General features: G+C 35.9%; 1 protein-coding gene across 1 annotated transcript in view; it reads right to left on the reverse strand.

The window, feature by feature from the left end:
- Positions 1 to 6,661: 6,661 nt before the first annotated feature.
- The window catches only part of LOC108665683, a 28,363-nt gene continuing 22,310 nt past the window's right edge, over positions 6,662 to 12,714 (reverse strand). Inside the window, exons 6-9 of the mRNA XM_018152460.2 lie at positions 11,652 to 11,810; positions 10,096 to 10,343; positions 8,325 to 8,544; positions 6,662 to 7,993 (exon numbers count right to left, since the gene is read on the reverse strand). Coding sequence (XP_018007949.1) covers positions 6,950 to 7,993; positions 8,325 to 8,544; positions 10,096 to 10,343; positions 11,652 to 11,810 — 1,671 coding nt within the window. The 3' untranslated portion in view covers positions 6,662 to 6,949. The remainder of the gene's footprint in view (positions 7,994 to 8,324; positions 8,545 to 10,095; positions 10,344 to 11,651; positions 11,811 to 12,714) is intronic.

Consider the following 12,714-nt stretch of genomic DNA (forward strand, 5'->3'; position numbering starts at 1 on the left):
TAGTATGAGCAGAGGACTACAGCGCATCCGATAAAATTCTCATTTAAATTTAGATTTAAGTTATACTGACGCCTGCGTTATTGATTAACCCATATATAAAACTTAAATCATGTACTTGGAGCAAATTGATATATCCTGCATTTTTCACTATTTTCAAATCAACAGTTAACACTTCTGATAATTTCTGTAATATAATTTCTTCTTTACGTAGTAATCGAATACGTCATCATATGCATTTGCAAGATACAGTCTTTGGTTAACAATCTTTTGACTTGAAGGCTAAAAATATTTTTTGTTGAAAGATAAAGTTATCTGAAATACTAATTATTCACATTGATTTTCTCAGACAATAAAATAACCAAGTGCAAGGAAGTGATCAGCAACAACGAGAGCACGCTGTACAAACAACCCTCCACCAGGACCGCCACCATGGCACTGGTGCTTTCTTGTGCTGCTTACTATTAATATTTGGCACAGTTGTATAGAAGCAGTGACAGGCAAGGCGGACCTAATACACACATTCGTGTGTAGTAATTTCCTAATTGCTCAAGAATCAGTGAGTCACGTATGCTATTATTAGCGGTAGAGAAATTTGTCGGGAATAAGTTCATTGAGGCGCAAGTAAACACTCACGTAATGATAAAATGCTGGAAAAATTTCCAGCCTGGCTGCTGGGAGCACTGCCATAAAGAGACAGAGCTCGCTCTATTTTAGAAGACACACTCTAGTCAGACCTCTAAATGTCAGTTCATTTCAGACCCCATTAATTAGTTCATTTCAGAGTCCATTTCAACAGATTCTTGACTCTCGTTCCGACCATTTCTACAGCTATTGTCGCCCCTAAGTTTTCAGATAGTTTCATAAAATTTAAATTTGAAATTATTTTTCTGTGCTCAACGTTTTATTACTTACTTTTCACTTTGGGATGCTTTGAGTGTTCTTCTTCTGGTTGACCGTGTTATAGTAGTACGTTCTTGGCGAAGAATACTATGTACCTAAAGTGCTACTCGATTATGCTCTGATTTAATAATAATGAAGGCAAAGATCGATTTAGATTAGCGGATTACTTCTCAGTGACCCATGCTTTAACCCGCCTTAACTTTTTACTCTTCGTGATTGAATACCAAAAAGTTAAATACCTGAACTATGGCGGTATTTTTTACCGGAACTGCGCGGGCGCGTTCATCTTCGGACTTATGATGAACTCGCCGGCCTGCCATCAAAACTATGCCTCTAAATGCATTTTGCATAGGCGCTTATTTTTTATTAAATAAGGTGAGCATTTATGAGCATAAATTGCTGACTAATTGAGATTGATCAGCTAAGTTGTGCCGCCAGCGCGGCAACTAACAATATCATTTTTTCACCCAGCAAACATTCTCCACACTTCACTTGCCCTGCGACCTGTGTGACTTGACATTACTTTTGAATTAATGTAAAATCTTTGTTTTAACCTGGGTCCTTTAAACCTAAAAGCCACCGAGCATCAAGGACAACAGATTAGATCTACGTCAATTGTACCTAAATTCTTTTTGTTATATATTTCCAGTGGTGGTACTCCTCGGGCTAGCGAAAACTTTCTTAAATTATGAATACATTTCAAATATGTTAAGAAAGTATGTATAAATTCATTATTAGTTTAATTTATGATGAGAAATATAATAAAATTAAAATAATCTTCTGCAAGCTGGAGATAGCTCTCATATACTTATTGAAAGAATGAAAAGAAGGAGAATCTTAAGGACAATGAGACGCCCCTGTAATAAATTTTCCAAGCAAGATTAGAACACGTTTGAATGACAAAATCTCCAGATTTCTTTGGCAATTTTACCAGATATATTTGTAAATTTTTAACGTATTTTTAGATGTTAAATCAAAAATTAATCGCCTAAAAATTCGCAAAAACACGAATTCTGACGCTATATTTTCAGGAGAGCTTTCGTCGTTGAAATTCTCATTGTAGTTTTCTGTTCGCCTGCGAAACTTAATTGTTTCGCTGTTGCGTTCTGCTTCGTTGTGACGTGACCGCGCGAGTCATTGTTTCGGCGTGACGACGTCTGGCGCTACCTGATCTTGGTTATAACATGTTTTTTTTAATATAACTCGTCATTATATTTAAAAAACCTAACCCACCTTTTTGTCGATATGTTTTCGTGCATTTATGCATGTTGCCAATATTCATTATTTTGATGTTCATTGTTTCAATTTTTTTTCGAGATGTGTACGGCTATAAATCAATTATAAACTTAAAATAATTGAGTATAATTAATAATTAATGAGGAATTAATTAATGCTTCTGTGTAATTTCCTTTAGTCTTAAGAGCCTTTATTATCAATGGTTCAAAATTTTTATTTTAATTTAATTTTTCCGTTCATGTATATACATATAAAAATGACTCATAAATAAACTCGATATTCATAATAATATTAAATCATAATAATGTTATATCCCAGTAAACCGCGCGCCGGCGTAAAGAAAAAAACAATTGTTCTCATAGTGCGAAAGCATGTATGACTTTTTCAATGTGAATTCTAACTGTTTCCTGCTTCTGTATTTCCCTGAAACATGCAAATTATTCCCTGAAAAATGCAATCCCTGCATCTGTATGTCCCTGAAACATGCAAATTGTTACCTGAAAACTGCAATCCCTGCATCTGTATGTCCCTGAAACATGCAAATTGTTCCCTGAAAAATGCAATCCCGCATCTGTATTTCCCTTTAAGTAATGAATTGACCATCTGGACAATACGCCGCCGTACTGTCCAGAGGGTAAATTAATTACTTAAGGGAAATACAGATGAAGAAACGCAAGCACTTCGCACTTGAATTGGTGAGTCAAATTTGACGTTGCGAATGGCCGAGACATTTCAAATTTTCCTTATACATGAGGTTTTCTGTTATGTTGAGCATGAATCTTATTTTTACTGTGATTTCTCGAATCTAATTTTTGCGGTGATGATAATAGATGATCATATATGTAAATATCTTACATGTGAAGATGAAAGAATTTACTGATATATGGTTGCATAGGAGAAAGCATGGAATGTGTAATGCGCGATGGTCTGTTGGGAACATCGTTGAGAAGGAAGAAGGTAGCTCATTTAGAGAAAAAATCTATCACGTGGCGTACCCAGTTGAATTTACGCATAAGGGTAAATGAAATGCGTCATTTTAAATTTACGAAATTCTTTACATTAAATAATTGAACAATAAAATATATTGAAATTTTTTCCGAATTTCCAACGCGAAGAAATCTGAGGGCAATTAAATGTTTCGTTAGAAACTAAAATTAGTATTGCCTTCGTTATTAGTTGAACTCATAGAAATTTTCATATTTTCAATGCTACGAACAAAAACGTATTGAACAAAATACGATTTAGGGAAACATGTAAAATCAGAATAGAACATATTTTATATTATTCATGTCGAAATGTTGAAAATATTGAGGCAATCCCTGCAATGAATATAAATTTTTCATGTCGTCAGTCTTCGAAAACATGTAAATAGATTTTGTAATATACATGTTTTAAACATTTGAATTATTGTGTGAATTATTATCTTTGTATACTGGCACGCACTCGTGCATTGCACGGAGAAGGACGGCTCATATATTAATGCGTTGTGGCAGTTTTACTCCTACAAGAAAACTTTGTTCGTCCCAAATTTGAAAATAAATTTGACGACTAACTACTTCTCCAGTAAACTTGAAACAACTTCTAAATTATTTTTGAACAAGCAATCAATTGCGGATCGTGTGGTCTCAAAAACAGTAAGCATGATTTGTTTGGATTTTTTTTAAGAAACTTACGCACCAATAGATTAGTTGGGTGATTTTACATTGCCGATAAAATGTATCTAATTGCAGGTGACCACAAACATCTGGAATATTGACCAAGTTTAGCGGACATTAATGAGCATGGAAGCTGAAATGCATTTTTAATTTTTTATTCAAAGATAAAACAAGGGAAGCGTCGATGAAAAAACAAATTGGAGCATCCTGATAAAAAAAAACAGACCTAAGGTAAAGAAATAGATGAATCAAAGACAACCGAAATTGTTGAGAGTCTTCTGAACACTCATAAATAAAATATGTACATATATTGGCAGGTGATAAAATAGAGAAACTCACATCTAAGTTGATAAATGAATTTTTAAATTATGAATGTAAAAAAATGCAGAAATTATACAGGGACGTCGTTGTTTCAGTAGATAATAGAAGGAGAATAATGAGCTAATTAATATGCTCTCCCATTACAGACAGAGATCGAACGTAGCCAACTATGTAATCGAAAACATTAATGCGTGCCGGCTGAAAAAATATCTATGATGACATTAAGTGATATATTTCTATTAATCTGCAACTCTTAACTACATCAACAAGGTAATACAGAATTTTATGAGATCTTCGTGATAATTTATCGCTTGCACTGCTAATTCATGAATGTTTTTAACATTCTATGTAGTGCTTTCATATAGAAAAACATTTCACATTAAACTACTGGACATTCAAGCTGTACACATTGAGCGACATCATTACAACATTAATGATAGTTTATATTATATCTTCTTCAGAAATTAATGTACATTTTATCTTATACATATCAGGATAATCTTATAGGAGTCGACTCCTACGTTTGGTGCTTTTTCCCATTCGAGACGAGACAGCAGATGAGTTTGTCCAGGTTAGCAATAAAAAACCGGGACGATATCCAGCACTGGGTGGGAATTCGGGACAATACCGAGACGAGACGTCCCAGTTAAAATAGGAGCTTTAATATTTCCCGGAATTTAAATCTTTTATAACGAGACATGATATGTCCTTAATATATAATTAGAATAATTATTATATTTATTTGTTTAAGATATTCTCTGATCAACATTTTGTCTGTTTACAACGTTTCAGGTATTTTATTATGTAAAATGACTTCGCTATTGACCATCTAGCAAATTTGAAGGGCCAGAGTGAAATTGAGAATTGTGAAATTATTAATTGTTAGAAATGCGCAGGGAAAGGAATTAATACAAATTTTTACGACATTTCGCTTTCGATTTAAAAAAAATTTACGCAACTGAACAGCTTACAAGTCCGTCAGTTCTGAACGGGTCTACATGAAATTTAAAATTCATCTATTTTGGACGATAATTGGCCTGGTTTATACCTCGGTCATCATGGGTCTCGATTTTTCTTTGCTCCCCAAAATATTTCCAGTTACCACTTCAGATTCGTGAAACTTGCACGACCAAAGAGAGCCCTTCCACCCTCTTCTAAGCGGCTAATGATGATGCCATATTAAGCGTACCTAATGACCTCGTATATGTTTCTCGTCATGCGCGATTGAAAGCTCAACATCAATATCATTCACTAAATATTCAGCCCCACATCGTCAAATCTGCCCATTAGTTTATCTACCAATTTAGTTAGGCAGATAAATGTAGCCGAATCTGCTCATGACTGGCTACTGCTCATTAACAATCAGAGGCTAACTTGGTATTCCTTAATCACGTGTTCGGAATATTTTGTTTTATTTTTGTATAGTAAGGAATATCTTGTTCCCACATGTCTCGTCTCGTTGCGTCATGTCTCGTTTTGTATCTATCTGTCTCGTATCGTTTCATAATTTCCGAGACACGAGTTTTAAAATCCGGGACAGAAGTCTAGTCCTGGTTCGTATGTTCTTAAAAATTTTACCCTCTGTCCCGTAATTTTTTTCTACGTAATTTCTCGTCTCGCCCCGGTTGTCCCGGTTCATTTCGGGAAAATTATTCCGAGACGCAGGAGTCTATAGAGGAGATTCGTGGAATGTTCTGGAATTTAGCATATCACAGTTAAATAAGATGCTGCGACGCCAGCAGCCGTGGTGCCCAAATAATTGTTTACAAGTGTTACATTCATACAAGTGCCTTCATGATATTCAAATACACTAAATAGTTTAGACTTTCAACATTCATTGCAGTCACACATTTTAAAATACTTAAATAGGGATTCAGCTATGAGAGATTGTTCTTTCTGTTCTACTTTGTTCTAATTTTTCTAATGAGCTCAATGAACTTTAAGAATATCGGTATGTCTTTACACAAAAGAAGAGGTTTCCACGTAAAAAAATCGAAATGTTTCGGATTTTATGAGTTTGAAAGAAGAATTTTGCTAACAAAAAAGAAATGCGCCAATCAAACAATTTTATACGTAGTTTTACAGGAGTTGAAACTGATCTTAGTTACCAAAGATGATTTATATATTTGGAATTATGCTATAAAATTACATCGTACGTGAATTAAATCCCACAATTATACTGCTCATCCAAATTAGGTTAACAAAATTATGGCAATAATGAGATGAACGAAATATTTTAATAATAAGAACGAAATATTTTAATAATAATCAATAAATATACGAACGGAAGATATTTAGCAGTAGAGAATTGAAATATTTTCATAATCTTAGCTAAATAAGTAACAAGTAGTAAACAACAGTAAAAATATAATAAAACTGAACTAAAACCAAAATGAACTGCTTTGCAAGCTGCACTGTTTCTATAAGTAATTTTTTTACATTTTATTTCTTCTGTGAATTGAGATTGGACGACTTGCAAGAGCGTCATTTCTTCAGCAGTTCCCTGCAATGAAATTCAAAATGTTCTATGATAAATTATGTTCTTCTATAATAAATTTTATCTTCAACATAATAAAATGTTCTATGAAAAATATGTTCGCTGAAATCGCTATTTGCTATGAAGTAAAATGATGCGCCTTGGCGGCACACAGTGCACCAAAAACTATTCTAAGTTCTGGTTTAATTTCTGAGCATAAATTCACTTGTTTAACGATGCGAAATTACCACAAATAAAGTCTTTTTCAACTTTTAACTTTACAATTTGAAAATTACTGCGCATTTCATGGGCTTAAATGCATCCAGAATTTTAGGATAATTTGGGCGGCCACAGTAACGGTTTACTCGGTTTCGTCCGCAGCGTCGGAGATTCTCATGCTTCTCACCAGCAAATCGTGCAAGCGACTCAGCCGCTCAGTACGATTCCTGGACTCAGGCGATGGGTCTTCATCGAGAATCATTGCGTCATCGTTATTTTCATCGAGTTCTTCAACTGAATTCTCAAGCATTCTGCGGTCGTCTAAATATTTTCCTGTTTTGCCAATTCTATTCAAGTCTTGCATTTGTAGTTTTTTCTTTATTACCCGTAACTTTTCTAATTCCAAATCCAGGTTTCGATTTTGCAATGCAGAAACGATTTGCTTTTTCCGCTGGAAATCATGACTAGACGCATTGATGATTTTTTCACTAACTTTATTAACACTATTATCAATCTTATTTACAAGGGACTCTGTGACACTTCTTTCTTCGCGAAATGAAGCATTGACTTCCGTTTCAGCACTATTATGTTTGTTAGGAAATATTGTGAACGGCTCACGTCCAGCTTGGATTATTGAATTTTGACTACTAACAACTGGATCTTGAGGAACTGAAATTGTAATATTGGTAGATTTAGTGGAATTTAATCGAGAATTGAAATCACCTTGGGCGGTTTTTGAGATCGATGTTGGACTAATCGTCATGTGTAAATCATTAATAGCTTTGGAACTAATCGATTTTATGATCGACTTTTCCGCTGAAACGGTTACATGGTAAATTTTCGAGCTCGTTGTACTGGCCGAAGAAATACTGACACTTGGCACAGATTTTATTAAATTATTTTCATCTCTTTTTACAGGATCAGACACCGTATTTGTATTTTCTGGGTTTTCAGTGAATACAGCAATCTCGGAAATCGATATCCATGTGCGCTGTTTGCTTCCAATGACAACTCGGATGCATTGGATGCCGCGTTCGAAACGTTCGTTGATGTCCTTGACGTCGACTTCGCCGTTGCTGAATTCCTGGATGGCGACAAAATTTTTGCACTGCGCTCGGTTAGGCGACAACATCCGTTCGAACAAAGGCGACACTTGCAGCTGCCCGAACAGCAATCTGTCGCGTGTCTGAAATGAGATTAGACATTTAACTCTTTCACTGAACGGCAATAATGCCCTTTTTGGAAAACATCGCAAATGTGGGGAACGAACTATTGTGGACGTGATTACCCCATTTAATAATTAGCCATTGATTCAAAAATACGAAATTATATTCATAGATATAACTCAAATAAGTAAACAATCCGTCAAAAATTTGATCGCGTAGTCTTGAAACGTTACAAATGACTATGATAGGCATTTGAACTAGACATGAATAAGACACTAACAACAAATATGAACAACACACTTCCATGAATGAAAAAAACACTATTAAATACGTAATGGAAACAGAATCTACCTTCTTTTTGGAGACGGTAGCTCCAGTGATGATAACGATACGCGTGACGATAAGTGGCGTGGTGAGCACGATATCGTATGTATCGCCGGCCCTCGGGACGCCCCAGAACAGTCCCGGCGCCGAGCTGTAGGCGAGCGGTGCGACGAAGGACTTGTACTGCCGTATTGTGGTCACTACCTCGGCGGGGGGGTTCACGTGCGAGAAGCGGCGTTTGACTAAGCTAGAGACGAAAAATTTATTTATCATGGTTGAATTAACATAAGTGTAATATAGATAATAAATTAATAAAATATATATACCATGGGTAAGAAAAATTTTCATGAGTTAGAACAATGTTCATTAATAATAAGAATATTCACGAGTTAGAATGATATCAGTGAGTTAGAACAATATCCCTGAGTTGGAACAATATTCATGAATTAGAACAATATTCATGAGTTAGATCAATATCGACGAGTAAAACAATATCCTTGAGTTTAACAATATCCATAAGTCGGAACAATATCCATGAGTAAGAAAATATCCATGAGATAGAGCAATATCCATGAGTAAGAACAATATCCATGAGTTAGAACAATATCCATGAGTTAGAACAATATGCACGAGTTAGAGCAATATCCATGAGTAAAATAATGTCCTTGAGTTAAGACAATATTAAGGGGATCTACAACGATAACGTTGTTATCATTGTAGATCTAGCATCCATGGTTCTCATTGTCAACACATTTTATGATGTAGAACATAATAAATATAAGGGTGTCTACATTTTTCATTAGTGGCTGCCGGTGAGAAACGGTACTTCATCACGCCAGCGGTAAATTTCTGTCGTTATTGTCAATAAAACCTTAATCAATACTTGACAGAATAGTTCAACTGAAATAATGAATAGAAGAATAGAATAGAATAGAAGTGTCGGCGTTGAAGAAATAGGCCTATGGCCTGTTGCCGATTCTTGAACTTTTCGTGACTTGATTCACAAAGGATCCGGCCTTTGGAACCCGATCTTTCCATAGCTGACGATTGATTGAGATAGCTGCTGGACTTATTGCCTGGTCCGTAATTTGCTAGGCATTTTAAGACTGAACATATGCTCCTGTATAGCTTCGTCTAGTCTGTTTTTGAAGATGTTCATACTCGGAGCGTCAACAATGCTATCAGGGAGGCTGTTCCACATGTCGGTGACTGTTGGTTCTTGTTTCAAATTCTAGTAATCCTTCTGGGACCTGGTATAAACGGTAGGTTACTGTAGGTAAACGTTTAAACTTCGATGAGGTCACCACGATGTTGGTTCTTGTTTCAAATTCTAGTAATCCTTCTGGGACCTTGTATAAGTCATGAGTATACTTGTATACTTCAATGAGGTCCCCACGCAGACGTCGATACCTGAGACTTGGAAGCATCATAATCTTTAATCTTTCCTCATAGGACTTGCCTTTCAAGCCCGAAACTATTCTTGTTGCGCGTCTTTGAAGACTCTCTACTAAATTTCTGTCCTTTTCAAATTTCAAATTTCAATAAAGGCGTTGAATCGAGTTTGTAGAAGTTAAAACATTCTGAAGCTAGAACGTTTCATGTTTTGGAAAGTTGTGGTATTCTGTGGTAGATGAGTTTCATGATTCTGAAAGATGTGGCAATGTGGAGTAGCTGCATGGGTTTCAGGTTATGAAAGTTCTGGCATGTAAGATACGATTTCATGTACATCGAAGTCGTGGTTTTTCAGAGTTATAAAGTTTTCACGTTCGTAAAGAAACTGTATTAAAATCTAAATTACCTGAAAGTGGAGTCTCTGAGAGTCTGAGTCTTGTTGGCCAGAGTGGAGTGTATGCCGACGTGTTGAAATAGCCCCGGCACCCTGCGATATGGGATGTCTTTGGGAGGCTTTTGAGGTACCATCATCGAGACCCAGTGATTGAACAGCACGTCGACGGGATGTTCTTTGTAGAACAGCAACAAGAACGATACAAGTCTGTCCAAATCTTTGCAGCGAATCAGCTGACCGATGCCCATGAAACCGGATAACTGTGTAGATGAGAAGGGGAAACTGGATAGTAAAATTTACTAAAAATTATTCACACATTTGAAAGTTGAATCTGTTAACTTCTTTTTATAGAAAAATTAGGAAACGCATGAAACTGGTAATTGGAGATCACCACTTGAAGTATTTCTAATTTATAAATAACAATGGTCATTGAAATGTCCTACACTCATACTAGAACATTGAAAAATCATTAGCCCTACACCGTGTCCTGCTTCGTGGCCAGAATTATGGGAAAATAAATTCAGTCTTGAAAAAAGGATTAAGATGTTTAAACTTCAACGCAGTTATGTAAGACAACCAAATGCCGTTTGGAGGAATCTTTTTGAGACATTTTTGAAGAATGCGCGCATAATATTCCAGATCTTAAATAATTTTGGCAGAAGATCATTTAGATGATGAATAGTAAAGTCGGAAATGAATAGTAAAGTCTCATAAACTCACTTGAAGCGTGAACTAACGTGAAGTGCGAACTCACTTGAAGCTAAATCTCACTTGAAAGGGGAATTCACTTGAAAGGGGAACTCACCTGAAAGGGGAACTCACTTGAAAGGGGAACTCACTTGAAAGGGGAACTCACTTGAAAGGGGAACTCACTTGAAAGAGGAACTCACTTGAAAGAGGAACTCACTTGAAAGAGGAACTCACTTGAAAGGGAAACTCACTTGAAAAGGGAACTCGCTTGAAAGGGGAACTCACTTGAAAGGGGAACTCACTTGAAAGGGGAATTCACTTGAAAGGGGAATTCACTTGAAAGAGGAATCCACAAGAAAGGGGAATTCACTTGAAGGGGGAACTCACTTGAAAGGGGAATTCACTAGAAAGGGGAACTCACTTGAAAAGGGAATTCACTTGAAAGAGGAATTCACTAGAAAGGGGAACTAACTTGAAAGGGGAACTCACTTGAAAGGGGAATTCATTTGAAAGGGGAACTCACTTGAAGTGCGATCTTACTTGAAAGGGAATTCATTTGAAAGGGGAATTCACTTGAAAGGGGAATTCACTTGAATGGGGAATTCATTTGAAAGGGCAGCTCACTTGAAAGGGGAATTCATTTGAACGGGGAATTCACTTGAAAGGGGAATTCACTTGAAAGGGGAATTCATATGAAAGAGATACTCACTTGAAAGAGGAATTCATTTGAAATGGAACTCACTTGAAAGGGGAATTCATTCGAAAGGGGAACTCACTTGAAAGGGGAATTCATTTGAAATGGAACTCACTTGAAAGGGGGAATTCATTTGAAAGGGGAACTAACTTGAAGCGCGATCTCACTTGAAAAGGGAATTCACCTGAAGAGCGACCCACTCGCGCTTTGAGTGGAGACGTACGAAGTCGCGCACGGCGGTGACGAAGTGACGTGCGGCAAGAACGTCGTCCTCCAGGATGAGGTAGTAGGTCGAAGGCTGTCGCGCCCACGTGTACCAGAACAGAAAAGCGAAGTCCAGCACCTGGAGCACGATGAATTGGGGGTGGATAAAGTCCAGTCATTGAGTGGCATCCAGCAGCTTAAGTTTTGATATCTACTCGTTACATGTATATATGAGGAATTATAAGATAGTCAGATTTAAAGAAAGAGTATAAAAGTTAATTTATGTAATTGAAACAATAAATAGAAAATGAAGGATCTTCGGAAAAATCTTAAAGTAAGTTTTAGGTTCTAAACACACGAGGTGGAGCCAAAATAAATGAAAAAAAAAAAAAAACATTTTTCAAAACCACGTTTTTCTGGTGTTTACATAACTAAAAACAATGAAATAAAACAAATAAAAAATTTTTTGAAAACCACGTTTTCTTAACGGACAAAAAGGAAAAACATTAACTCTTACGTTACATTAAAGTTATGTAAAATGTTATGTAATGTTATGTAAGAGTAAATGTTTTTCTTTTTTATCCGTTAAGAAAACGTGGCTTTTAAATTTTTTTTTATTTGTTTAATTTCATTGTTTTTAGTTTTGTAAACACCAGAAAAACGTGATTTTTAAAAATGGTTTTATATATTTAATTGTTTTCTACTTTTTAATTTAGCAATATTAGCAATTCAAATCATTTTCCAGGGTTGGCAACTCTGGATGTTCGACAAAAAACCTCGAATCCCAACCTTGAATTTTTAGGATTTTTGTATTTTTTATACTTCTGATGATCAAATCTTGAATTGTTAGGCAGCATATTCATGCACGGCAAATTTAAAGTTGCTAGAATCTTCAGAAGTGCTCTAAATTAAGGTTTGAATTTTTGATGCCAGACGGACACGAAGAGAAAAGAAAAACGTGGTAAAAAAGCAAGATTGCGCGAGATAAATGAATGAATTTAAACTATCATCGGCTACGTCGACTGCACATGTATACAGCAAAT

The sequence above is a fragment of the Hyalella azteca genome, unplaced genomic scaffold (assembly GCF_000764305.2).
Source record: "Hyalella azteca isolate HAZT.00-mixed unplaced genomic scaffold, Hazt_2.0.2 contig5580, whole genome shotgun sequence".
NCBI lineage: Eukaryota > Metazoa > Arthropoda > Malacostraca > Amphipoda > Hyalellidae > Hyalella > Hyalella azteca.